The 26,931-nt window shown below is 50.9% G+C and overlaps 1 protein-coding gene across 5 annotated transcripts in view; it reads left to right on the top strand.

Moving 5' to 3' along the window:
• Ube3b (ubiquitin protein ligase E3B) overlaps positions 1-26,480 on the top strand; it is a 54,479-nt gene extending 27,999 nt beyond the window's left edge. For 4 of the 5 annotated variants that reach the window (XM_075982941.1, XM_075982952.1, XM_075982932.1 and 1 more), the window contains exons 15-28: positions 431-602; positions 2,078-2,196; positions 2,691-2,805; positions 3,426-3,525; positions 6,783-6,902; positions 15,057-15,233; positions 15,340-15,450; positions 16,279-16,416; positions 16,671-16,736; positions 17,793-17,851; positions 20,433-20,615; positions 20,822-20,933; positions 23,881-23,973; positions 24,729-26,480. In XM_075982941.1, coding sequence (XP_075839056.1) covers positions 431-602; positions 2,078-2,196; positions 2,691-2,805; positions 3,426-3,525; positions 6,783-6,902; positions 15,057-15,233; positions 15,340-15,450; positions 16,279-16,416; positions 16,671-16,736; positions 17,793-17,851; positions 20,433-20,615; positions 20,822-20,933; positions 23,881-23,973; positions 24,729-24,920 — 1,757 coding nt within the window. In that variant the 3' untranslated portion in view covers positions 24,921-26,480. Of the gene's footprint in view, positions 1-430; positions 603-2,077; positions 2,197-2,690; positions 2,806-3,425; positions 3,526-6,782; positions 6,903-15,056; positions 15,234-15,339; positions 15,451-16,278; positions 16,417-16,670; positions 16,737-17,792; positions 17,852-20,432; positions 20,616-20,821; positions 20,934-21,979; positions 23,974-24,728 lie in introns of all 5 variants that reach the window. The other variant, XR_012911588.1, reaches the window with a different exon arrangement.
• The last annotated feature ends 451 nt before the right edge of the window (positions 26,481-26,931 follow it).

Below are 26,931 nucleotides of genomic sequence, written 5' to 3'. Positions count from 1 at the left end.
GCTTCTTTATTAACCACTGGTAATAAGACATATTCACAGCATGCAGAAAGACATCCCACAGCAGGTTTCCTGACTTAAAACATGGCTGCTGTGTCAGACAGACCCTGGTTCTCTCTCTGGCTCTGACTCCATCCATGGGATAGGGACAGTAACTGAGCCTCGCCACGCTTCAACTCCTCTTATAAGGCAGAGCTGCGCTGGGCTTTGCGGGCGGGTGTGCTCGAGAGCTTTGCACTGTGGAGTCTCGCTTGTGGGCATCCTTACCCAGGGTCAGCTGCCCCTGCTGCTGTGACCCTTAGGGTGGAAAGGCTTTTCCTGTTGGCCCATCTCTCACACACTGCTTTAAGTGTTGTGCTTTTCCAATGGAAAGAAAGAAATAGCAGACCAGCTGAAGTCTCCACCTGAAGCTTGGGTTTCTCTCCTTTTCCAGGCCTTACGTACCTTGATGACCTGCTGCCCAAGCTGTGGGCATTTATCTGTGAGCTGGGGCCCCATGGAGGGTTAAAGCTCTTCTTGGAATGCCTGAACAATGACACTGGAGAGTCCAAGCAGCTCCTGGCCATGCTGATGCTGTTCTGTGATTGTTCCCGGCATCTCATCACGTATGTTGATGGGGGCTGAATGCTCTGACTAGGACTCAGTTGGGACCATCAACAGTGTGGGGAAGCGAGTAACCACACCCATGTGGCAGGCCATTCTAAGAAGTGGCCAAGAGCTGGCGTGGTGATGCATGCCTGTAATGGCAGCTACTTAGGAGAAATCTCTTGAGTGCAGAAATTCCAGGCCAGCCTGGTCAACATGGCAAGAACCCATAGCCCTTTTCATCTCCCACCACAAAAAACAGACCGTATTCACAAAGTAGGCGGCATGTGCCGGGTGTTCAGTAGTTGCTAGGTACTTCCAGAGCAGCAGCTATGCCTCTGCGGTCTCTGGTGTTCAAACCGTACCTCAGCCATTTATTCACTCTATGTAATTACATGAAAACTCCAGACTCAGAGTTTACTGAGACACCAGTTTCCTCATCTATAAATGAAGTAATTCCAGCACCCAGCTCTGAGGCGTGCGTAGGACGCCTTAGAGATTATAGGAGATAATCAGTGTTGAGTGCTTACCGCCCAGTCCTCAAGCTGACTCTAGACAAATCTAGTTGACCTCGCTGAGCCGCTCTTTCCTCATTGGTGGGATGGAGGTAACGTCACCTACCACACAGAGTAACTAAGAGAAGGCATTGTTTAGAACGCGGTCAGGCAGCTTGGGATATTTGCAAGAATCCTTGTGTTCCCTTCTGCATTTGCTGCTGTCTGTCTTCCACTCTCTCCAAAGATCTAGAATGAACCTCAGGCAGCACCATATAGACTAGAAGATCTTATATCAAGAGGGTTCAGGACATGTAGTTAGCTGACTAGGTGCCCTAAAGGAAGGGGTCTACTGACCAGGATAAGAACACTAATGGATGAGACAAGGCTAACCCAGGACTGAGCTGTGTTCTAAAGCACATGGAGAGGGTTCCGTACATTTTCAGTTGAGTTGTGTCATGTCCATCCATCCATCCATCCATCCATCCATCCATCCCTACATCCATCCATACATTCTTTCAAACATTCACTTGCTCACTGTTGTCACTAGTGACTAGTGGTCTCTCTCCTAGACGTGGGATCTGGTTTCACAGTGCTGTGACTGACTCAAGACTCCTTTCTGGTCAGGCACGGATGAGGCCTGGTGGAGAATGTGTCAGGCCTCCACGGGAAAGGCTCTGAGTAGAACTTACTGTTCTGTCTGTTATTCTACTCTGAACAATTTCAAGTATAAACAGAAGGTAGAGAAGACTAGCAAGCCCTCAAGAGCTATCCCTAGGTCATGGCCAACTTGCTTCATCTAAACAGCCAGTAGCTCCCCTCCCCTGGCTTTCTCTGGGGCCGATCTTAGACATCATGCCATTTTGTCTGCAAGCCGTGCAGGACGTGCCTTGAAAAGCCAGTGCTCTCTTCACCTTGTTTGTTTTGTCTAGAAGACAGCTAGGTCTCATTTGTTTCCGTTTTTCAATGGAAAATTCTGAACAGTTTTCTGCCCCGTGTAGCATCCTCGATGACATTGAGGTGTATGAAGAACAAATCTCATTCAAGCTGGAAGAGCTAGTCACCATCTCCTCTTTTCTCAATTCCTTCGTGTTTAAGATGATCTGGGACGGAATCGTAGGTAAGGCGAAGGTCACCTCCGTTCTTTGGTGCTACCTCATGCAGCCAGTCTGTACCCTTAGCTGCAGGTGTCTCTGCTTTAAAGGTGGTAGAGAATGCCTGTCTTTACGTGGCTGGGTGCGCTCATGAGATAGCGTGGTTGCAGAGGTCTCTCTGCTGGCTCCTTCAGGCTGTGCACTTGGGGTTGTTACTAGTGATGAGCTCTGCACTGAAATGCCCTTTACATCCACACTTTGGTTTCCATGGGGATGGAGCTTGTGCCAGTTTCTGCTGTGGGCAAGTCTACAATCTAATATGTTTCTGCTAGTTCAATCCAAAGCTCCTTAGAGAAAAGGCCTTTGGATGCTGCATTCTTGGAACGCAGCATGGGTGACTTCCCTGAAAGATACCTAGGGGCGTTTAGAACGCTCCTGAGAGCCTGTGGTCCCACTGAAGCTCAGGCCTGCCATGCTGAGCACTGCCCACCAACTCTGACCCCTCCTGTCTGCTATACAGAGAACGCCAAGGGGGAGACCTTGGAGCTGTTCCAGTCCGTCCACGGGTGGCTGATGGTGCTGTATGAGCGAGACTGCCGAAGGCGCTTTGCTCCTGAGGACCACTGGCTGCGAAAGTGAGCACGGGGTAGGGCGGGGCTGGGAAGCCCGGGTCCTCACTCACACCTGCAGCCTAGGTGCCCAGTTGCTCAGCATTTGAACTTAGAGCGAGAAACTGCCTCTTCTCTTGCACCCTGTCCATTTGTCTGTGAAGCGCCTGTCTGGGTGTGTCACGTAGCAGTCCCTTCTCTTCCGCCAGTGTCACTCCAGTCAGTTGATGGCGATAAAGCCAGGTCACTCTAAGCAGCTGTCTCACCTCCCAGCTGATCTGATAGTTACATTATCAACAGAATTACCTGAGTAAAAACTGCTTCCAGGTTTGGGAAGGTGGGCTGGGGAGCCCTGAGACAGAAACTAAACTCAAGAGCATATCTGCGTTTCTGTCAGTGACCTGGAGAGTCTCAGGGAATGGTTGTAGTTCTGACAGCAGAGCAGGGCCCTAGCCACTCCCTCCACTGTGGTGCACCAAGACAGCTACAGACCATGCGCATAGGCTTCAACAGATGTGGCTGTATTCCCATAAGATTTCCACAAGTAGGTGACAGCTGCATTTGGCCACAGGCCCTGCATCGCCAGCCCTGCACTAGAAAGACTTTTCTGGTTTTGGTAATCACATCTGTCTGTCTGTCTCCTGAAGGGATCTCAAGCCTTGGGTGCTCTTCCAGGAACTTGACAAGGACCGCAGGAGGGCTCAGCTGATCCTGCAGCACATCCCCCATGTCGTTCCTCACAAGAACGTGAGTTGACTCGGTACCTTCTGTCTCCGTGTTGTTTGTGGCTCCTCGCCACTGTGATTGGGAATGTCTGTGGGTGTCACTCATCCCTCACACGCAGTGGTGGGCTGTCTTACTCGGGCAGCTTGTGCTAAGACAGCTTAGGTGGTTTGAAGTCAGGTAATGCGAGCTGTGTGCTGTGTAAGCCCCAGCACATGGACCTAATGGAGCCCTCAGGGGTCAAGAAATGGCTCCACACAAGGTGGAAGGAAAGCATTAACCTTAACAGATTACCCTCTGACCTCCACACAGCAGCAAGGCAGATACCCACACAAGCACATGTAATTAGTTGATTTTTTTTAAAGTGAAAAATAATTTTAATTAAAAAATAAATTGTCAACAATCTCCCATTGATGCATTTTCTCATTACTTGGATTTCAGTTTAGGTTTTACGTAAGATCATTATATGAAGTTTTAGATTCACTGCGTGAGATTTAAAGTAACTTTTTAACTTAAATTTCATCTACATCTAATCAGTAAGTATTTTCTAATGAAGTAGGGCATTTGGTTTGCTCTAACTCAGAAACAATACAAATGATATATATTCAGCTCACAGGGAAGTGAGAGGCAGAGCTTCAAGGCCCGGGATGAGAGAAAATATGAAGGATGGAGTCGGATGAAGCTAGAGCCTTGTAAAGCCCGAGGCTAGTCCAGAACTGAGGCCCCGTTCAGAGCTCTGGCCATCGTGTGGGGACCGACTAGAAGCAAGAACGTTAAAACAGGCTAGCCAGAGCGGTCGAGCCAGAGGAGGGCGATGACAGAGGCCAGACGTTACACTCACCATCAAGAAGGCTGGAGGGGAAGCCAGGTCTCAGCCTGGGAGAGCCACCCCAGCTTAGGGAGACAGACAAAGGCAGGTCTGTAAGCAGCTACCCCTGGGCAACAGGGATCTGCCCAGCAAGGCACCAAGGCAGAAGGGGAGGAGCCTAGGGATTTTTCAGAGAGCACTAGGAAGAGAGCATGCAAAAGCCTTGGGAAGGGCCAGACACTATGGTAGGAGCTTCCGGGATATGCTGGACACTGGGGCAGTTCCGTGTCCCTCGAGTCCCCTCAGAAAAGGCCCCTTTTCTTTCTTCCCCCAGCAGATACATATTTAGAAAAGAGCAGAGATGAAGTGTTCGTAATTCTTGCTCTTTGGAGATACTGAGTCCTCACTGCTCTCTGGCTTTACTGTAATACTTTGTACGCAGTGGTGTGCCAGTAATGTGGCTGCTTCATGGACAGGCCTTAGGAATGGGGGAATCTCCTAGAGATTACTTAGGCACGAGTGTCCTCCCTGAGAGACCACACACAGTCTCTCTCATGCACACAGAGGGACACATGCACCTCTCCTGGAAATCCCACAGCTTCCTGAAGCCAGCCATCCTGTGCTGTGTTCTCTAAGGGATGGTGCACCCCTCCTCACCTTTAACTTCCTACTGCTTGGTGATGTCTGCTCTCTGCCTTTGAACAGCCCCTAAAGTTAGCATCTCTAATCCAAGGTTGAATCTCCTAAGATTTGCAATGCCTATTATCCATCTTGTGAATCTTCCATCTTCTGTGGGGCAGGATGGCCTGAGGTAGGATAAGGCAGCTGTGAAGTGGGGGCTTGACCTTTGTCCCACTGTCCTGGAGAGAGTTGTCCTCACTCAGGTGTCTGCTGTGGTCACTAAAGCTTCCCAGTCTCTTAAACGTTGCATAAGGTTGCCTGACCCTCTTTCCATCCTCCATGGAAATCTAGAGCCCAGTCAGGCTGCCTGTGATTCTGAGAGACTGATACTCCCATATTCCCCTGTCTCCCCAGCTCCACTTCTGGGAACAGTTGCTACCCACACGTCACAGGTGACCCTGCTAGAGAGTTGGGGTTGTCCCCATGTGACTTAAATATTGTTTCCTAAGCTGCTGAGGAAGGGGAGGTGAGAGTGGGTCACTGGGTCCTCTCTGCTCACTCCCTCACAATCTTGGAACCCTCAGAACTTCTGATGAGATGTGGAGCGTGGTCCTTTTTATTAATTCCAGGTACCTTATGGAGGGACAGTCCTTCCACTGAGTACCTACATTGTCTTGGAAGCCACTGGCAATTGCTTTTTTCTTAAAAACTGTTTTTCCTTGATGGAGGTGCTATAAGGATTAAATGAAATGGAGTGTCATTATTACCTGTTTTACTTTGTTTTCTCCTTTGCCATTTTCCCCCTCCCTACCTCCACACCTCCCCCTTCCTCTTCCCCACCCTGCCCTTCTGCTTTTGTATCATACATATATGATATGTATTTAAATCCAGACTCTACATGTGGAAGAAAACACCTTTGTCACATCTGGCAGAGTTCCCCTAGCAGGATGGTCCCCACGCCTACCCATTTTCCTTTCAGTGATGTGACCGCAGTCTTTACCGCTGGATAGAATTGCACATGTTGCACATCTATCCATCTAGGCTGGTTCCGTGTGGGTGCTGAGAACCAGACTCTTCTCTGCAGCCCCCACCTCCCTTTTGGAAAGCACAGTTGTGGCTGGTTACCTCCCTGGGATGCTATGGTCCCTGCCCCTGTGGTCATATTTGGGCCTGTGTTCTCACTACGCACTGGAAGGCCTTCTGCTAGGCTCGGTGAATGTGCAGGTGCTCCCAGCCACTTGAGACCAAGAGATAGAGGCCAGCCTGAGTCTCTTGATAAGATGCAGGTGCTTGTCAAAGCCCTAGGGCTGAGAAGACAGGTTCTCTCTGAACGGTGCCTGAGAACCTGCTGTGTGGCAGGTCTGAGGACACAGGAAGCAGGCAGGAAGGCCAAGCATCTTTATAATGCAGGTTCCTTTTTTATATTTGACAGTCAGAACATTTGTCTTCAAATGGTTTTTGTGTCTGAAATCATAATATTGATTTCCTCTAGTCCAGACACATCTGTCAAAAGCAGCCTGTGTGACTGGCGGTGCCCCTGGGCTTCTGAGATGGCTGTTGACCATATGAGAGTGGTTTTGATGGCACTGGTTCTTGCTGGACTCCAGTTGTGGCCAGGCACCTCTCTCTGAAAGGCATCTGTCTTGGTGCCAGTTTAGCTGATTCCCAGAGGTGTTTTGGGGAGTGCACGCTCTCACAGGACACCTCTGAACCATAGCACACAGGGCATCCTGTTGTCATCCCATCTCAGTTGACTTGAGTGTTGGCCATTTTGCATAAGTGATTTTGTTTTGTTTCGGTTTTGACATCAGTTGTTGACCCTGTTACTGGTCCCACCTTTGCTCACTTTCAGAGAGTCCTCCTGTTCCGAAATATGGTTACCAAGGAGAAAGAGAAGCTGGGACTTGTGGAAACCAGCTCTGCCTCCCCTCATGTCACACATATTACTATCCGCAGGTCCCGGATGTTGGAGGTGAGTGACCACTCACGGCGAAGAGCGCTCTGTGGGGTGGATCTAGTGGGTGGCTGCTGCTTCCAGACCCTCTTGTCACTCCGTGGTATAAACACTCAGAGCGAGGCTCTTAGAGCAGGAAGGGTTGTTTAGCCAATCAGCTGGGCAGGGTAGCCGCTCAGTCTAGCATGTCCTCAGTGCTGGGGGCTTCGGTGTCTTCCTGGACCCTGTGAGGGACCTAGGTGTAGTGCCTGCACTATGGGACAGTACACAAACCAGGAACTAAGCTGGAGACTTAAAAACACACGCACACAGACAGACAGAGACGGGGACATGGGTCATCCTTGATACAAGAGTGCCAAGTTTATTATGCTCCAGGAAAGCTTATATAGGAATCCTTAACTGATAGCCACATACCAGCTCTCGGGATCTTTCAGCTGCAGGCCTCACCAGAACCCACTCCCTTGCCATCAGGGTCTTGTGCTCAGAGCAGCTGCAGGCACAGGTAAACTAGTTGTTTTTGCTCAGTTCACTCCAGCAGGCAAAGAAAGTCAAGGGGCCAGGGGCCTGCAGCCGCCAACAGCTCCCCCTTTTTCTATATAATTAGACCAGGCCTGTCTTGGGTTGCAGAAACACATATTCACATCTTACCGGTCATAAAGAACCCTTACCTTAGCATGCAAGGCCTCTGTCTTAGGTTGACTGTGACAGGCTCCTGTCTTACCTCTCTCTGGCTCACTGGTCTTTCCATAGCCTGCTCTTGGAGGAAGCTCACTTTCTTGGGCAAATAGTGATATTACATCACTGCTGCTTACGCCTGTTGTAGAGGCAGAGCAACAGAAGCCCTCTCGCTACAGGAGTTCCCAGCTGTTCAGCAAGCCTAGGCCATATGGGAGTGGCTGGACTGGCATGGGCGTGGCACAAATATAATGAAAGGAAAGGGAGCAGCCAACCGCATGCTCCGACTGTTCTTATAAAAGGAGGGCTATAGCTCAAACTGAAAAATGCCCTGGTGAAAGTTATATTGGGAATTCTGGACCTCCAAAGCAGTGGCAACCTGTCTGGCTAGGGGATCAACAGTGCTAACCACAGCTGTCGTCTGACTGGTGGCAATTTCAGGTGTCTCAGAGGCCACAGTGGTGACAGTAGCAGCCACCCGCAGCCTTGGCTGTTCTGTAGTCCAGTCAATGGAAAGGAACTACGGCCACACGGGACTATCAGCACCAGCAGATTCCTGACCAGGGCCCATCATACCTGTTGCCCATGGCTGATGGTCAGGAGAACCATCCACAGGATGCCCAAGTTGTTCAGGAACCCAAATGGGGCTTTCAATACCCTGCAGAAACAAACATACACTTCCACGCCCCCAAGTGAGAACTGGATCAGGCCCCTTCCATGCTCCCGTCAACACATCCTTCCACTGTGTCATCGGATGAGTAGAGCCACGGGACTGCCAGTGCCACTGAGCAGCCAATGTTTGAGTATGTGATTCAAACGTTAGAAAATTTAATATGTATAGAACATTAGAAAGGATATTCCAGGGAGTACTATACTCTCCCTTTTTTGTTTTGTGAATATAGTCTTTGAGAGTTCGCTGAGCCCATTCTACGATAGCCTGTCCCTGGGGATTGTAAGAAATTCCTGTCTTATGAAGGATGTCATAATTGAAAGCCTTTATTGAAATAAGCTGGTCCATTGTCCATTTTAATCAATTTTGGGGCCCCATGTAGGCAAAAGCTTGGAGCCAATGGCTTTTTACATCCTTCACCTTTGCCCCTGAGTGGGAGGAGACAAAGAGCATGCCTGGATAAGTATCCACAGAAACATGTACAAATCCCAATTTGCCAAAAGATGCCCCATGAGTAACGTCCATCTGCCAGATATGATTGGGCAAAAGGCCCCGAGAATTAACTTGTAGATAAGAAACAGGAGCAAGTTCTGCACACAAAGGACTTGCTTTGACAATCTTAAGAGCTTGCTCCTTAGAAATTTTATATGTGAGCCTCAAAGACGTAACATTGAGATGGAATTTATCATGAGCCCACTGGGCAGAGGCCAAGGAATCTTGGGGCAGAGAGATTAAGAGAGCACAGGTCACTTGAACAACCTAAGAGGGCCAGGTAAGCCAGAATGTGCCCAAAGGTGGCCAATATAAATCTTATGAGATCTTCTCTACGAAAGTAATTGAATGTTAGTCAACAGTTCATGAACTGCAGAGGTACTGGCTATGTTTCCTGATGTTTCCCAGGGGGAAGAACCTTAGCAACATATATCCTACTGATAGGCTAACGTATGCTGCACAGGTTCAGCGGTCAGAACTGCCCCCATAGTTTGCAAAATATCTATCTCTTCCCCACGAAGTGAGGGGAAGGTGTTCCAGGACAAATGGTCTAAAAACGCCCTTATAACTTTCCTATGGGGTAGTGCACTCTGGAGAACTGGCCATTCCTACCCCCTGTAATGGTAGAGGCTGGTTGTAGAGCCAGGCCATGGGCCAATGTTTTTTAAAGATCACAGAAGAATCAGTCCCTGTATCCCAAAGACCTTTGAACTTTTTCCCATTGATTGTTAATGTAAGTGTGGGACGGTTATCTAAACCAGAAACCCAAAAAGTTCCAGAGAGTCCTGTGGAGCCAGACCCCTTCCTTCCCTCATTCTTGTTTTAGGAATGGATTAGTAGAGTGAAAATATTAGTTGAGCTATTCTCGTTCCTTGAGGGATGACAAGAACTCCCACCCCAGCTTCAATCATGATTTTAATTTTTCTAGTATAATCGTAGTCTATAATTCCTGGTAAAATTTTAATCCCTTTAAGTGCTGAACTACTTTTTCCCAGGACTGTTCCTATTGACCCCTTTGGAATAGGTCTAAATACTCCAGTCCCAAATGCCTACACACCCATTTGTGGGGTCAATACTGCCCGGGCAGAGACACAGAGGTCCAGTCCAGCACTTCCTAGGGTGCCTCGGACAAGGTCATGGACAGTGAGGTGTTTCTTTGAGGAATGAATCTGATAGGAACAGCTGGTCCACTTACTGCCCTGTATACTTGCATTTTGGGGGTACGGGGCAGGCCCCTCCTCCTGTTTCCCTACACAGGAAGGGAGTTCCTTGAGTGTCAGTTCTAACACTGCACTCATTAGCTCAATGAGCCCCCCTCTGACATTTCCGGCAAATACCTGATTTCTCCTGGGCCGACTACCCGCCCCCGCTACCTGCAGGGCAATTCCTTCTAAAATGTCCTGGTTGCCTGCATTGAAAACAAGGCTTTGGTCTAGCTCTACCTCGGCTCCCCCAAAGAGCAATCAAAAATATTTCCGTGGGAAATTCTTCTGGCCCTCGCTCTTTCAAAGCTTTTTAAAGGTCAGCTTTTACCTGCTCCCAATCAGTAATATTAACCCCCCTGCCTGTGAAAACAAGGGACTAAGTTCTAAAACCGTCTTAATAAACTCTTGTGCTGGCTCAGTTTTAACAGCAGTGCCCTGCTTCTCTGAAAGATCCACCAAGAATGCCAAGTTTATTGTGCTTCAGGGAAGCTTATATAGAGATCTTTCAGCTGCAGGCCTCACCAGAACCCACTCTCCTGCCATCAGGGTCTTGTGCTCAGAGCAGCTGCAGGCACAGGTAAACAAGTTGTTTTGCTCAGTTCGCTCCAGAAGGCAAAGAAAGTCAAGGGGCCAGGGGTCTGCAGCCCCCAACACCTAGGGAAACACAGATTCCTAATACCTCTGTGAGACAAGGATACAAACAAGCTCATGCAGTGACTGCCCTGCCTCTCCCAGGTCTGTGCTGTCACCATGGTTCTGGCCAGCATGTCCTCAGACTCACTTTTGAGGATGTGATGCAGACAGTGCAGGCTGTACCCTGTCTGAACCATGCAGATACTCATCGCAGAGCTCAAGGGCTTCTGTGGATATAACAGATTCAAGTAAGCCATCCTGTCCGGGTTACCACTCTGTGGCCTCACAAGTTAGAAGTAGGTGCCCTGTCCTTAAGCACTTTGTCTCTGTCACATTTTCACGGTATCTTGATGTGTTTTGAGGTGAGCAGAAAGTTATGAGGAAGCGTACTGTGAAGACATGTCCTCTGGGAAGCAGAAACTAGATCTCACCCTGGCTGTATTATGAGGGCCTTGCTGAGGGCTTAGGATGTGTGTGCTGTCTGTGTGCCACGCATCCCCATAAGCTGATTATCCACAGCGTGGCTGTGTCTGCCAACAGTGCTGGTGACAAGCCACAGTCTTCCTTCTTCTTCTTTTTTTTTTTTTTTGGTTGTTTTTGTTTTTGTTTTTTCGAGACAGGGTTTCCTCTGTAACAACCCTGACTGCCCTGGAACTTGCCCTGTAGATCAGGCTGGCCTCTAACCCTTAGAGATTCACCTGCCTCTGCCTCCTGCCTGGCCAGGTCTTCATTTTTCATAGAGCTTAACTCGATTCACTTATCACGTTGTTCCTCAGACCTTTCGTCATGCTCTGTCCACACTGTCATTTGTGTGTCCTGCCTGTGTGTGGCGGCCACGTCACCAGCCACCTGCATGTGCTATGGCACAGTAGCTCCTCTCGGTCAGCATGTGTATGCCGTTGCTTGCTGGATAACTTATTTAGCTCCCAGGACTTTTGGTTTTCAGGAGCAGTTTAAAAAGTAGCAAGTACAACAATTCGTATCTTTACCTTCTTAAAGGTAAGAATGTAGAGGGTGTGACTTCGTGGTAGAGCACCCGCCTGGCATTTGCAAGGCCCTAAGTACCATCCCCGGCACTGACCAAAAATAGAAATAAGGTCAGGTACAAGCAGGGTTGGCTGGGTGTGCCTCCTCAGTGAATGTTTGAACAAGGAGAAGTCCCCGCCGTCACTCCCACTGTTCCAGCCCAGTGCTCTAGGATGTGGCCGGCTGTCAACCTTCACTAGGCAGTGGGCAGCTGTTCACTGATGTTAGCTAACATCAGGCTTTGGTGTTGGGGAAATGGGTGAGCAAGAGGGTGGCTATCAGTCACTCCAAAGATACACATATGCTCCATGTCTCCCGACTTGCCATGTGGACTTGTGAGTTGGTTTTTTTTTTTTCTAATCTCAATCGTTGGCTTTACCAGTAAACACTCAGGAGCCAGATGCTGGATAAAACCAGCTAGCTCAGAGGCAGGGGAAGCACCCAGCTGACCTTCCTCCTCATCCAGCATCCCTGAAAAACTTCCTTTCTCCTTTCCATCTCAAAAAAAAAAAAAAACTCAAAATAAATGTCCCTCCCTTCTGCTTCCTGTGTGTCTCTCTCTGTCCTCCTGACTCCCTCTTGCTCTCCATGGCTTTTTCTTACTTACTTCCTGCCATCTGGTTGCTCGCTCTGCCTCTTGACCTATGGTCGCCTTTATTTAATTCTGTTTATAATAAACAGAAAGCTCTGAGATTAAAGGTGCGTGCTAGGGCTGAGCCACGCCACAACTAGAAACAGATTTTTCCAGTAAATAATGTAATCTCAAGGTTCACTGTGTGATCAAATATCCTGCCACATTGAGTTCCAGAGGGCTTAGGATTTTTAAGAGAAGATCCCCAAATTCAGGGCCTTAATGTAAAGCTTCAGATCTGTTACATTGTGAACTAATTAAGTTTTGTCAGGTGCCTTGAGGACCACGCTGTGGCCACCAGTAGCCTCTGCTTTGACTCCTGTGTTAAAAGTGTCTAGCACTTTCCTCATCAGAACTGGGTATAGCTGCTCTGTCTCTGGAATCTCAATCCTCCCCCATCAGGTATGACCAGAACCCACCTTCTGGAAAAACTGGGAGATGTGGACTGTGATGTGTGTTGGGAGTGGGGCTCCTTGGCTCCTCCGTCAAGTACCACTGCTGAAGGGACGGTCACCTAGCACCAACTCTGCAGGAACAAATCACCCCTTGGGGTGTCACAGGAGACAGTCTCTAACTTAGGCAAAGCCAGTGTTCCTCTTTGTGTTCCACGAAAGCACACTGTGTTGTGAACCTGAATTATAATGTGAGAGGGCCCTTTATTCCAGGGTCCCAGTTCTCACGAGGCTGGGCTTGCTGTGGACACAGGGGACATCAAGAGCTGATGTCTGACACCTCCCTAGCTTGGATGTGAGGCCACACTTGTAGTGGGTTTCATCATCCTGCACAAATACTCCTTCAGGAGAATTGGTCTTTTGTTGAGTTATTCAGGACTGGGGGAAGCTCAGACACACCCTTGCCCCTCATCTCTTGTCCTGTCAGGCAGATCTGAGACCATGTGAATCGAGCATGCTCTGATAGCCAGACCTGCTCACCATCCTCCACTTCAGTGTGTTGGGAAACCTGAGAGGATGCTGACTCTGTCCTGGGGAGCACGTGTGTGAACCTCACATAACTACAGCAGGGCCCACGGGGCAGGGGTGTGCACCCACAGGGCAGGGGTATGTCTGAGGAGGCTGGTGTGGCTAGGATCAAGCAGGAATGAGTCTGTGTCTAGCAGGTTGTTCTTGAGCCCCACCACATGCAGGCTAAGAACATCGTATGTATCGTTGCATTAAATCCCCACAATGCCACATGCCTGCTGCCAGGACTTAGAACAAACCAGAGAAGTTCTCAGATCCCAGGAGCATGCTAGAGCCTCTACCTGTCCTCTGGGTCGGTCATGCCCAGGTGCGGGTTCGCGGTGCTTTTAGTCCACCACAGCTGTGGAACAACTCGGTCTCCTGTTTCATTTTAGCTGTTCTCGGGATGGGTGGTTTTGTTTGATTTCCAGTAGGGTCTCAGTAACTCAGTCTGGCCTTGGACTCACAGTGATTCTGCCTCAGCCTCCTGAGTGCTTGCTTGTACTTACCTGTCACGTGTGCTTGCCCGCAGCTGGCTTCCTGTTTCCACAGGTGGCCTGGGGATAATGAAGGCCATTCTTCCCTGGCTCGCCAACCTAAGAGTGCCTCTGACAAGACACAGAGACGCCAGAGGAGGGACTTGTGCATCACTAAGCATGACAGGAAGGTAGCAAGGGTACCCCAAAATAGGGCTCATGTGCCACCAGGGTGTTCCTTGGCTTTGTGTCAAAGGCGGCCAGGACAGTCCATGAATGGATGAGTAGTTTCCATAGATGTGGTCTGTCATGTCAGCTGAATGTGGCTGTACTGCTCCAGGATAAGAACCTCAGCACCCAGACACTAGGACACTCTTAGTGACAGTCAGGTGCAACGGAAACCTCTGCAGATGAGAACCCAGAGGTGTCTGCCTTAGTTAGGTCGCTGTTGCTGTGACCAAACCATGACCAAAAGCAACTTGAGGAGGAAAGGCTTTATTTGGCTGACATATCCTGGATCACAGTCCCTTAAGGAAAAGCAGGGCAGGAACTGAACTTGGGCAGGAACCTGGAGGCAGCAGCAGATGCAGAGGCTGCAGGAGGAGAGCTGCTTACTGCCCACGTCCTGCTCAGCCTACTGTCTTAGAGCTCCTAGAACCGCCAGCCCAAGAATGGCACCACCCAACACAAGCTAAGGAAATAGCCTAAGGGCTTGCCTACAGCCAGCCCTTATAGACATAATTTCTTGGGTGAGTTCCCTCCTCAGATGACGATAGCTTTTATCAGGGTGACAGGAAACTAGGCAGTACCTGTGTTTGAGTAGACTGGGAGCTTGTGTGTGGCGCTCTGGATAGGAGACACCCTCATTGTCTGTACTTCCTGTTCTTAGCCTTGAGCGGAGGCTCACCCAGGGCCTGGCGTGCGCTGAGTTCTCCCAGCGCTGTCCCCACTGTTCCTACCCTCGTACAGACCCAGTGTCACTGCTGCACCTGGGCTTTGGGCCCCGCCTTGTCTACCGCCACCGTATTTCTGCTGCTAGGGGGGCTTTCTGGTACAAAAAGCCAGCCCAATTGCTCTGACTTATCCAGCCCCCTCCCCACAGTTGCCTTCAGCACCAGGACCTGGGTTTTCGTCTTTTAAGCCTGACTCTTACATGAGCTAAAAGATACTCTGACCATTAAAGAAGGGCGAGAGCTCCATCTTGTTCCAGATTCCTCCACCTTTGGTGGTCAGCGCTAGCACAACTCTTTGTAATTTACCCCATCTGACTCTCTCTGTCCTCCTGGGGGCAGTCTCCTCGTGCCAAGTAGTGAGAAGCCATATCCATCAAATGAGTCCTCCTGTGGGCCGGTGTCCTGGGTTTGCGGACGCGGTGCTCCTCACAGTTGAAATTCTGTCTTGGAAGGATGGCTACGAGCAGCTCCGGCAGCTTTCCCAGCACGCCATGAAGGGTGTGATCCGAGTGAAGTTTGTCAATGACCTTGGGGTGGATGAAGCTGGCATCGACCAGGACGGAGTCTTTAAGGAGTTTTTGGAGGAGATCATCAAGAGGGTATTTGATCCAGCACTCAATCTGTTCAAGGTGGGCAAGGGGACACCCATGGGGCTGGCAGCAGTCAGACACAGAGAACCCATGTGGAGTAAGGTGGCCCCTTAACTCCCACCTCTCCTGTCCTTGCTCCTGACAGACAACCAGTGGAGATGAGAGGCTGTACCCCTCACCCACATCCTACATCCACGAGAATTACCTGCAGCTCTTCGAGTTTGTGGGGAAGATGCTGGGAAAGGCTGTGTATGAGGTAGGCCCTCAGAGGAGCATACGACAAATTGAAGTGATGCCCAGGAACTGGGCATGGTGGCGCACCCTGTCATCCCAGCACTCGGGAGGCAGGAATCTCTGTGTGTTCAAGGCCCGCCTGCTCTATAGAGCGAGTTCTAGGACAGCCAGGGCTACACAGAGAGACCCTGTCTGGAAAGCCACGCAGTGACACGTGAGAGACGGCATGCAAGTCGTCTGTTTTGTGGGTGGAGCCAGAGCTCCACATGCTTGCTCAGCAGTTTCTGCCGCTGACACCCCAGCCCAGTGCTGGAATCTGGCATCTGAGTGGCAACTTCAGAACAAAACGGAGGTTCCTGGGAGTCAGCAGATGAGAGCAAAAAGATAGGTGTGGCCAGCAATGCAGTGGGCACCTTCCTCCTATGAGCCTGTTACTTCTTTGGTAAAGTGTGCACAGGAAAAGCTGAGTGATTGAGTTGTCACCCTGGTGAGGGCCATACCTGGCACTAGGTCCACATCTCAGGTCTGTTGTATGTAGCTTCTGCTCCTTCAGCTCACTAGTCAAGGTAGTTGGGGCTTCCTTGGGCATCAGGGGAGTCCTTCACAACTCCTGGTATCTGTCCATGGACACTCTGGTTATATGAGCTGCTGAGCTGAGGCCTCATCCCTGCACTACATGGATCCAGGGTCTGTGCCCAAGACAGTTGCTCTCCAGATCCCTAGGTCGTTTCTTAGATGGTGGGAGGTACAGCTCCAGACTGATATGTAGGCACCACTGGTGGCCTCAGGCTGCACCTACAGCCCAAGCTGCCTGGCCGATAGCTGAGTTCTGCTCTCCTGGTTTTTCTAGGGGATCGTGGTGGACGTGCCCTTTGCCTCTTTCTTCCTGAGCCAGATGCTCGGGCACCACCACAGCATCTTCTACAGTTCTGTGGACGAGCTCCCGTCGCTGGACTCAGAGTTCTATAAAAACCTCACCTCCATCAAGGTCAGTGCTGAGAACCAGTGTGAAACCACAGCCAACAACACCAGCTAGGGTCCACCTTTCCAGTCACTGAGACCTGGAGCGTGCCCACCCCTCCACTCTGGTCCCTCTCCCAGCTGAGGCTCACAGCCTCCTCCATCCACATGACAAGGGACCTCTGCCGGAAGGTGGGGCCTGTAGCTGTCCGTGGCCTCTCAAGGAGGGAAGACCTCCACCTCTACCCATACAAGCTCCAGTGCTTTCTCTCTGTTCCTCAGCGCTATGATGGGGACATCGCTGACCTCGGGCTGACACTGTCTTACGATGAAGATGTCATGGGTCAGGTATGTGGGCTGATCTGGCAGACTTCTTCCAGTCTTTAGGCCTGCCAATTTATGTGCTTTCCCTCAGCAGTCTGCCCCTGAGGATCTGTCTGTCGCCTGGCTAGGAGGAAGGCTTTCCTGTTTCTTCTCTGCCAGCCTGGCCTTTCGCATGCCGACCTCAGCCAGCTCCTACAGAGCCTGTGCTTTGCCTGTGTCACATCTTAGGAGTTGAGGCAGTGTCTGCCTCCACCCAGCCTTCCTGTTCTAATGTGTGACAAGCTGTGAGCCTCAGTTTGGAAATCCTTGCTGAGGACTGGCCATATAAATGGCGGTTTCTGACTTGATGTGGAGGGACAGCACCTGAGGAGAAGTTCCTCTAGGGATGTCACATCCTTGTTACAGTGTCATCAGGAGCAGAGGAGAAAAGGCCCTGGAGTCAGGCAGGCATGACTCCATGTCCTCTGCCCCCTCCTCGTAGGTCCCTGCAGGAGGCTCTCTGAACATGTAGCCTGAGGTCTGCTCCGGAGAACCCTGAGCATGTTGGTGCAGAGCTGGCTGCTCAAACTCAGCCTGCATCCCCTCAAAGGTTATCCAGTGTCTAAAGCACCTGCAGCGCCTGGCCTGGAGTGCATTGTTGTAATGTGTGCCCTGTGTCGTTCAGACTTTCCCACAGGCATACACACCTGTGTATGCACGTGTACATGAGTGTGTGTGCACGTGTGTATTGCAGAGATGATACTGTGTCTCTTCCAATATAATCTTGTCCCCCAATAAGTTCATGCTCTGATGGAATTTTTAGGTAGCCATCTTCCAGGTTCTTAGTTCGCAGCGAATGTTGACTTCCACTGCTGCCCTCAGCACCAGCATTTCCCTCTGTGGCATCCAGCAGCCTTAGTGCACATGTTTGGACAAGGATTAGATGAGAAACCTTTCCTGCTTGTTGATGTTTTGGCCCTGAGGTTTTATTAAAAAAAAAAAAAAGATCATTCTCAAACACATAGCATCCTAATTCCGTCATTTTTGTGGTCAGCTTCTCTGTTAGAACTCTGTAGTAATCACTCCCGTCTTCTCCCCCAGCTTGTCTGCCATGAGCTGGTTCCTGGAGGGAAGACTATTCCTGTTACCAATGAAAATAAGTGAGTATAAAGGCCGGCACTTAAGGTCAGCACTTGAGAAAACTCACTTCATTCTGGTTCTCCGGAATTAGGCTGAGAATTTATTAAGATAGATTGAGGTGGAAAGAGACCATAAATACCATAATGGGATTTCCTGGTTATAGTTCATAGGCTGGAATTGTATTAAGTTCAATTTGCAAAATAAGAGTGGATGGTTTTACTGTTTGCAGAATCACTTGGAAGGTCAGAGGCACTGGCCACTGTTCTTAGGAGTGTAGTGACAGCCCCATTGAGACATGAGGGCAGGCGAGCAGGGACACTGGAGGATGACTGTTTGTGTGTTCTCAGGAAGACAGTGTGAATGCAGATGTGGCAGATGTGCACTTACGGTGGGGGCCTGCCAAGGCGCAGCAGCTCTGTCACAGATAATCACAGAACTTGGGGTGTTGGGCCTCTGATCAGTTTTCTGCCACCCCTACTTGGGATTTGAACTGTTTTTTGTTTTTGTTTTGTTTTGTTTTTTTTGGTTTTTCGAGACAGGGTTTCTCTGTGGTTTTGGAGCCTGTCCTGGAACTAGCTCTGTAGACCAGGCTGGTCTCGAACTCACAGAGATCCGCCTGCCTCTGCCTCCCAAGTGCTGGAATTAAAGGCGTGCGCCACCACCGCCCGGCGATTTGAACTGTTTGTCTGAGCATTCATCTGGACAAGGACAAGTGAGTCATCTGGTCCCAGTGCAGCCCTCCTGCACCCTGTTCCTCTGGTCAGCTAGTCTGGTAGCCAGTGTTCTTCGGGAGCTTTGTGTTTCAACATTAGCAATCAGACGAACAGACAGTGCTCAGCAGAGTCCCGACACGTCAGTGCTGCCCTGTAGCCACATGGCTTTGGTCTGAAAACTTAGAACAAAGCATGGCCCGCAGAGAAGAGATGGCTGGGGTTTGGGTCTTAATGCAGTACTAAGTCCTGGTCCTACATGTGTGTGACGTGTGACTGTTCTTCACGGGCAGTGTGTGACCTGTGACTGTCCTCACAGGCAGTGTGTGACGTGTGACTGTCCCCACGGGCAGTGTGTGACATGTGACTGTCCTTACAGGCAGTGTGTGACATGTGACCGTCCCCACGGGCAGTGTGTGACATGTGACCGTCCCCACGGGCAGTGTGTGACGTGTGACCGTCCCCACGGGCAGTGTGTGACGTGTGACCGTCCCCACGGGCAGTGTGTGACGTGTGACCATCCCCACGGGCAGTGTGTGACGTGTGACCGTCCCCACGGGCAGTGTGTGACGTGTGACTGTTCCCCACGGGCAGTGTGTGACGTGTGACTGTTCCCCACGGGCAGTGTGTGACATGTGACCATCCCCACGGGCAGTGTGTGACGTGTGACGTTCCTCACGGGCAGTGTGTGACGTGTGACTGTTCCCCACGGGCAGTGTGTGACCTGTGACTGTCCCCACGGGCAGTGTGTGACCTGTGACTGTCCCCACGGGCAGTGTGTGACGTGTGACTGTCCTCACGGGCAGTGTGTGACGTGTGACTGTTCCCCACGGGCAGTGTGTGACCTGTGACTGTCCCCACGGGCAGTGTGTGACGTGTTACTGTCCCCACGGGCAGTGTGTGACGTGTGACTGTCCCCACGGGCAGTGTGTGACGTGTGACTGTCCTCACGGGCAGTGTGTGACGTGTGACTGTCCCCATGGGCAGTGTATGGAATAATGTGTAGAACAGTTTTTGAGACATCTAGCTGAAAGGGGTCATAAAACTTTTGACAGCAGATATGGTGCATGTCCCAGGGACTCCACCTCTTTTAGGGGAGCTGTGGAAAAGGGTGATGGTATACGAGCATGTGTGCGGGGGAGGGGGGGTGTTAGAAAATGTGTGTTCACACAGGCTGAAAGGCCAGGGGAGATCAATCTACGCAGACTGAAGGACCAGGGAGGTGAGTTCATGGACACTGAAGGGTCAGGGGAGGTAATATATGCAGGCTAAAGGACCAGGGATGTGAGACTATGCAGGATTTGCTCGAACAAGATTCTTTCTTATCCTGCCATGTGAAGCCTTAATAGAAACTCATGTCATAACTCTGGCCTATGGTGAAACCTCAGAATATGGCAAGGATACCTGGTTCTGTCCTTGACCCAGGCTCCCAGCAGTTCCTGTTTACCCCGTTGGAATAATCCAGCTGCATTTTTGGAGAATATAGGCCCACCTAGCACCCTAGGCTCTAGTGAACTTTGACTGTGAAGTTGTTGGAGCTCTAAGCTGTGTCCTTGAGAGTGATCAAGTGGGACTCACCTGTGCAGGTGACTCCAGCTCCTGAGAACATGGGGGGTCATCACAGGGCGTTACATTGGGGGCTGTGAGGACAAGTGAACAAGGTCGTGCCTTGGACACTTGATGCTGTCATGGTGACGCACAGTGTGTGACTTGGGAGTCATCATCGTGGGTATCACCGTCGTTGTTCTGGTAGATGCTGGAATGTGGGGGTTTTTTTGTTGTTGTTGTTGTTTTGGAAAATGGTTCAAAAGTGTTAGGCTTATCTCTTAGCCCATTTGGCAGCAGCCTGTCCTGGACTATTAGTTCCATTGTTCCTCTTTCTTGTTAACAGAATTAGCTACATCCATCTGATGGCACATTTTCGGATGCACACGCAGATCAAAAACCAGACTGCTGCTCTCATTAGTGGCTTCCGTTCCATTATTAAGCCTGAGTGGATCCGAATGTTCTCTACCCCTGAGCTTCAACGTCTCATCTCTGGGGACAACGCGGAGATAGATCTGGAAGATTTAAAGTAAGGGGCAATGAGAAGGGAAGGGTGACGTGCTCAGCCAGGAGGACAGCTGTTCCCCTCGCTAGGCTTCTAATGCAGAGTTATTCTGGGAGCCTCTGCCCAGTTAGCATCCTGAGGATGAGGCCGTGCCATGTGAACTTGTACTGCCTGTACCCATGAGTGTTAGCACACGCTGAGCCCCTCCCCCTCCCTTGGATTGCTTTCAGGAAGCACACCGTGTACTACGGAGGTTTTCATGGCAGTCACAGAGTCATCATCTGGCTCTGGGATATTCTGGCTTCCGACTTCACGCCTGATGAAAGAGCCATGTTCCTGAAGGTATCTCGTTCACAACCTCTGTGCGTTCCTGAGCATGCGCAGTCCTCGGGCCACTCTGTAATTCACACTGAACACAGTAGGGTTATCAGAGGGCCACACAGTGCCAGCGTAGCCTCGCTCCTGTGTCAAAAGCTGAGGAACCAGAGAGGGGCTGGAGAGACAGAGCCTGCTCCTCACGTGGGGCAGGGCCCCGTGTACCACTGTGCTCCACTCTTGCCATCTTCAGTACTGCCTCATTACTTTAAGAAAACAGTGGCGTACACCTTTAATCCCAGCACTTGGAAGGCAGAGACAGGCAGAGCTCTGAGTTTGAGGCCAACATGGTCTACATAGTAAGTTCCAGGACAACCCGGGCTACACAGAGAAACCCTGTCTCAAAAGAAGGAAAGAGGGAGGGAGGGAGGGAGGGAGGGAGGGAGGGAGGGAGGGAGGGAGGACAGACTATCCTAAATATTACTCCATTGTAGAGCACTACCCCCAGTAGTATCACACCCACTTGCACAGCCAACAGCATCCCGAGGAAACACAGTTGTCTAGACTGATGACACTGTGGATGCTTTGAGGGAGTACAGGTGTTGAGTCAGGTTCTCTCTGTGTGACCCAGGCAGGACTTCATAGCCTAGCCTACTTCAGACTTTGGGTAGTCCTCCTGCCTCAGCATCTTGAGTACTGGAATTCCAGGTGTGGCCTTTATGTTTGGCTTATTCTTACTTTCTCAAATATAGCATCTTTGTTAACTGTTTCCTGCCCTAGTGTCAGTGATGTTCCTGGGTGTCACTGGTTTTGATGAATGACCTCCACAGAGTGTAGGCATTCGTAGGACACTGAGGCACACACATGCCTGTCTCTGTTATGTGTGGGTAGATCGTCATTAAAATGCATCGTCATTGTGCCACCTGCTCTTGGAATCTCTTCCCTAAGGCCTCCTGGCTGGCTCATGCGCTTTCTCTATCTCTCTCTCTCCCCCTCCCTCTCCCCCTCGCCCTCCCTCTCTCCCTCCCTCCCTCCCTCCCTCCCTCTCTCCCTCCCTCCCTCTCTCTCTCCAGGCAGGGTCTCATGTGTCCCAACCTGCTCTCAGATTTGCCATGTAACCTGTAGCCAAGGATGACCTTGAAGTCCTGATCCTCTGTCCACCTCTAAGAGCTGGTGTTACAAATGCGGCCATCATGCCCAGCTTATACTCTTGTTCTGTGTGACAACTTTTGTGAAGACCAACAGCTGGTCTTCTTCCTTGCTGGCCAATCTGAATTCAGTTCCCTTCTGCTAAGGAAGCCTTCACCTACTCCAGTCCAACCAGTGTATACACGGGCTCCACTCTCACGGGTCTCCAGGGGTGCAGGGGCATTTGTTGCAACAAGTGGTTCTGGAAGCATCAGTTGGTTTTCCCAGCAGTGCACCACCTGGGCAAAGCAGGCTGCTGCTTGTGAGGTTGCATGCCCTGCTTCCTAGAGAGCAGTGCAAATGGCTCACACTTGAACAGTCACCTGCCCGTATAACAAATGAGTCAGAGCCTTAGGTCACCTGTCACCAGAACTGCATTTGTTACACACCTGCCTTCTCTGACTGCACAGGCTCCAGTGCCAGCTGAAAATGTGTAAATTCTTGCATGAGAGGATATGACCATGTTGCTTTTAAATGTATTGAGAGCTAATGTTCTCCGCTCCCTCTCGTCAGCCCCAGTTTGCAAAGTTAAACATGTTAGAGCAGCAACATAGTAACTTTTTAAAATATTTATTTTATTTTTACTGGTGTGTATATATCTGTGTAATGTTAGTGCCCTCAGTGGCCCATTAAGTTACAGGAAGTTGTGAGCTTCCTGACATGGGTCTGGGAATCAAACTTGGGTCCTCAGGAAGAGCAGCCAGTGCTCCTATAACCACTGAACCGTCTGTTCAGTCCCAGGAATATAGTGACTTATTAAAAACCTTTAGAAACATGATACATAAAGCCATCTAGCCATTATAACATCATTTAAGTGGTCATCTTATGACGCACCCTACATTAGCTACCGAATTTCGGAGCCAGGCTTAGAATTCTGTCTCTTAGAAAAACAAAAAACAGCATGTGTTTGGTTACTGCCGAGTTAAAGCAGGGATTTCCTGGGTCTTCCCTTTGAGGCTGACCTGTGAGTTTCTGGTGTGGTCAGATACCCATGTCTGGAGCAAGCGCATCTGAAACGAAAGGCAGGGGCCGTGTTTGCAGAGTGCTAGGAGTGCATTTGGCTGCTGAGAAGCGTGACTGCTGCCTACAGGCTCCACATCCAGTGTCCCACACCTTGGTCCCCACAGCCTGACTGGCTTGAAACCTGGCTTTTCTTTTCTCAGCATGCTGGTTGCTGCCGAGTGTCCTGCAGACCCAGCCCACAGGATGCTCTGCACGTGTGTAAGACAGCAAGCAGTGCCAGTGCATGAGTCATGGGTTCAAGCTGCCCTGGACTCACTGACTCCAGGCCTCAGCTCATGAGTGCCTCTAGTGTCTGCTCACCCAAACCCCCTCGGATGTCACCAGTGCTGTCCTCCCTGAGGACAGATGCCGCTAATCTGTTCCTGCTGCTGCTTACTAGGTGACAGCGCAGGGAGACCCGCTCTGAACTCTGTGGTCCTGCACAACAGGAGCTGAAGGGCATCTTCAGCTGCAGTTTCAGTAGGAAGCCAGCGTGGCTGGAGGAGCGCCTGTGTCAGACAGTTAGTGTAAAAAGGAGATCTGTCTCGTGGAATGTCACCCCCAGCTGCCCTACAAGCCATCAGTCTTGTACAATGGGCCACATTTTTCCAGAGAGTGGCACCCTTGAGACACGTGGTGTGTTCTGGGCATGTGTTGGGAAAGCACTCCCTGTCAGCCCTAGTTCTAATGAAAGATCAGTGAACAGCACATGGAGGGAGAAGAGCCCAACATGGCTGCAGGAGCAAAACCCCTACTGTCCCACTGACTCCACTTTGTATTGCAGTTTGTGACCAGCTGCTCCCGGCCCCCACTCCTAGGATTCGCCTACCTCAAGCCTCCGTTCTCCATCCGCTGTGTGGAAGTGTCGGATGACCAGGTAACTAAAGCCATGTCCTTTCCTTCTTTCCCTTCTGCCCAGTTCTCTGTGTGCCCATCCTATACCCCACACCCCTGCCTACATGGTTCTCAGGGCATGAAAGCCGCCCACAACGGGCACAGCAGACCCGGGTCAGTGTGGGCTCTCGGCACTCTTACCTGTGAGTTCCCTCCTTGAGGAAGGCCGGGGAGTGAGTGTGTAATTAGGATGCTCTTTTCATGGCTGCTGATCTGTCAAGGTTCAAGGTCCGAGAGGCAGGGTCAGCGAGGGTGCTGCTCAGGATAAGGGCAAATCCAGGTCTGCTTCCCAGATCCTTCCCTGCTGGCCATGAACACCTGGAAAGCTGCCTGTGGTCTGCAGGTTCAAGGAGAATTTCCTAGGATTCTTGTGCCCAGTGTGTTACGAGCCTGCCCTGTGCCGGCCTGCTGGTCTCTGTGTCCCTGCCTCACCACCTCTTTTCTGACTGCACTCCCTCAGTCAAACACTAGGTGGACCTCCACCTCCAGACTTCAGGAATAGTTGAGCCAAGTGCTAGTCGGCCATGGGCCATGGTACTTGCAGTCAGAGAAGGACTGTGTTAGGCGGCCTTAGGTAACTGGTAAGTGTCCATTAGCCAGGAGGCCGCTTGTCTGAGGTTTCCTAGCACAGGACTCCCATGTGAGTGCTCAGAGCACCGAGTGTCCCCCTCAGCCTCTCAGGCCACTGTCCCCAGCTGTTGACACCTTCTGAGCCACAGCTGTGGTGTGTGCTTGCAGGACACTGGGGATACCCTGGGCAGTGTCCTCAGGGGCTTCTTCACCATCCGCAAGCGGGAGCCAGGTGGACGCCTGCCCACCTCTTCCACTTGCTTCAACCTGCTCAAGCTGCCCAACTACAGCAAGAAAAGCGTCCTCCGAGAGAAACTGCGCTACGCCATCAGCATGAACACAGGCTTCGAGCTCTCCTAGCCCAGCCCGTCTCACCCACCTGCCATCGAGAGCGCCCAGACTACAGAGCCCTTCAGCCCCTGGAGCGGCTGCTCCCAGGAGTGTGGCCAGCTTACTTGAGTCCTCAGACCCCTCAATAGCCATGAGATGCCCAAGCTTGGGGATGCTGCACAGTGCACTCAGTGTGCTGGGGATACCGTGAAAAATAAGCTCCTGCCCCTCCCACATGCCCTCTTTCTGCCTTCTGGGGCCTAAAACCTGGGCCTAGCGATCGCAGAAAAGCTCCTGGTAGTTCTGTGAGGCTCTCTTCCTTTGCCCTCTGAGTACACAAAGCCTGTGCCCGCGAGCTCCTCCTTCCATTCTGAAAACTCAGGTAAGGCCTTGCCAAGCCTCTATGCACAGCAGAGTCCCTGCCTCTACCCTGCCCACAGCAGCCTCTTCCCAGGCAATCAAACCCAGCTCTTGCCAGGGAGGCTGCTGAGCTCAGTCAGGTCTCTCTTACGGGGAACAGGTGTTCCACACCACAGCCCTCCCTCCCAAGTCCTCAGCAGGCCACGCTGTCAGGAAACCCTTGCTGTCAGTACCTGGCCTGTGCATGGTGTCCTAGCTTGGGAGAGAACCTTGTCACCCCTGGAGAGCTGCCCAATTTCTGGGGTGCCCAGAACTTACTGGATCTGCATATCTGCCTGCCTTGTTACCTTATGGAGAACACAAGAGCCTGCAATGCCCAGCATCTGGGCAGTGCTTTGCTCCGGGAACTGCAAAGCCCATCCCTTGGCAAGGGACCCCTTTGCACTGACTGGCCCAGGAGGCTGCGGGTGTATCCCCCACACCTCTGCACCACCTCTGTTGGCTCTGCTCCTTTTTAGGTTTGGACTTCATCCTGTTTTCCCACCCATTGTGCTCCTGACCCTCTTTTCCTCTTTATCCTAAGAACTTTCTCCAGGTTCAGGATGCCGAGGCAGAGGCTCTGGGCTCAGTGATCTGGTGACAGCCATGTGCCTCTTGTCTCATCAAATTCTTGCATCCCTCCTCCACTCTGTGGAGCCAGCTTAGGGCTATAGCGCTCAAAGAAAGGAGACACCTTCCATCAGGAACCTGCACACTGTGGGAAAGTGGGCACGCTCTGTTCCCACTTCAGCAAGAAACTGTGGCTGGAAGCCTGGGAAAGGCCCCAGGCTTCTGGAGATCACTTGGATGGAAGGATGGCAAGATCCCTGGAAGACGTCTGGCAACCGTGTGTGTGCTCAGCGTGCCCACAGACTCGTGTGCTCCGTGCACAGCTACACGAATAACACGGAGCCTGAGAATTCCAGCGGGACATGGGGAGAGAGTGGTTAAGAACACCAGTATCGACTTGACCTGTTTGGTTTTGACCTAGGGGTGTCTGTAGTTCACTTCGAGCCTGTTTTCTAGCAGTTATGACATCACACTAGCCAAGCACCAAGTCTGTGTCATAGCCGGTGTTCACTGGCACCCCATCGACTCTTGGTGGCTCCAAAAAAGGAGTGGGGTTTTTGTTATTGTAGGTAACTTATGGACTAAGACTTGTCAGGGCTTTATTAAATTTGTACTTGAGCATATGGTGGCTCTGCCCTGATTTGTACTCAGGCCTATGTCTGGATGACTCAGGTCACATCAGGCACCCACAGTACCAGAAAGACACAGGGTGTTTTGACAGACATCCTGGCTTCAGCAGTGAGTCAGGAGAGCTGGGCAGTTGCCACACGTGCCCAGGTTTTTTTTTCAGAAGTGGCATTTCAGAGACACATCTCTAGAGCCGGTCTCCTTCTGCCTCCTTCCTACAGGTGGTAGCACCAGGATTGCATACATGACTTTGAAGTTTATGACTTACATTGTACCTACAAAAGCCAGCTTGCTTGATGGGGAAAGACCAGATATGTCTCTTGCTTGGGACATCTATAACACCCCAGGGTCCCCACTAACATAAAAATGTTGCAAAGACACACTGTCTGCCTGCTGTGTGTATACACCCAGCTGAAACTAAAGCCTGGCTCTGGTACAGGTTTTA

The sequence above is a fragment of the Microtus pennsylvanicus genome, chromosome 1 (genome assembly GCF_037038515.1).
Source record: "Microtus pennsylvanicus isolate mMicPen1 chromosome 1, mMicPen1.hap1, whole genome shotgun sequence".
Lineage (NCBI taxonomy): Eukaryota > Metazoa > Chordata > Mammalia > Rodentia > Cricetidae > Microtus > Microtus pennsylvanicus.
The sequence above is the reverse complement of the archived record's forward strand: the minus strand, read 5'-3'. Positions and strand labels throughout refer to the sequence as shown.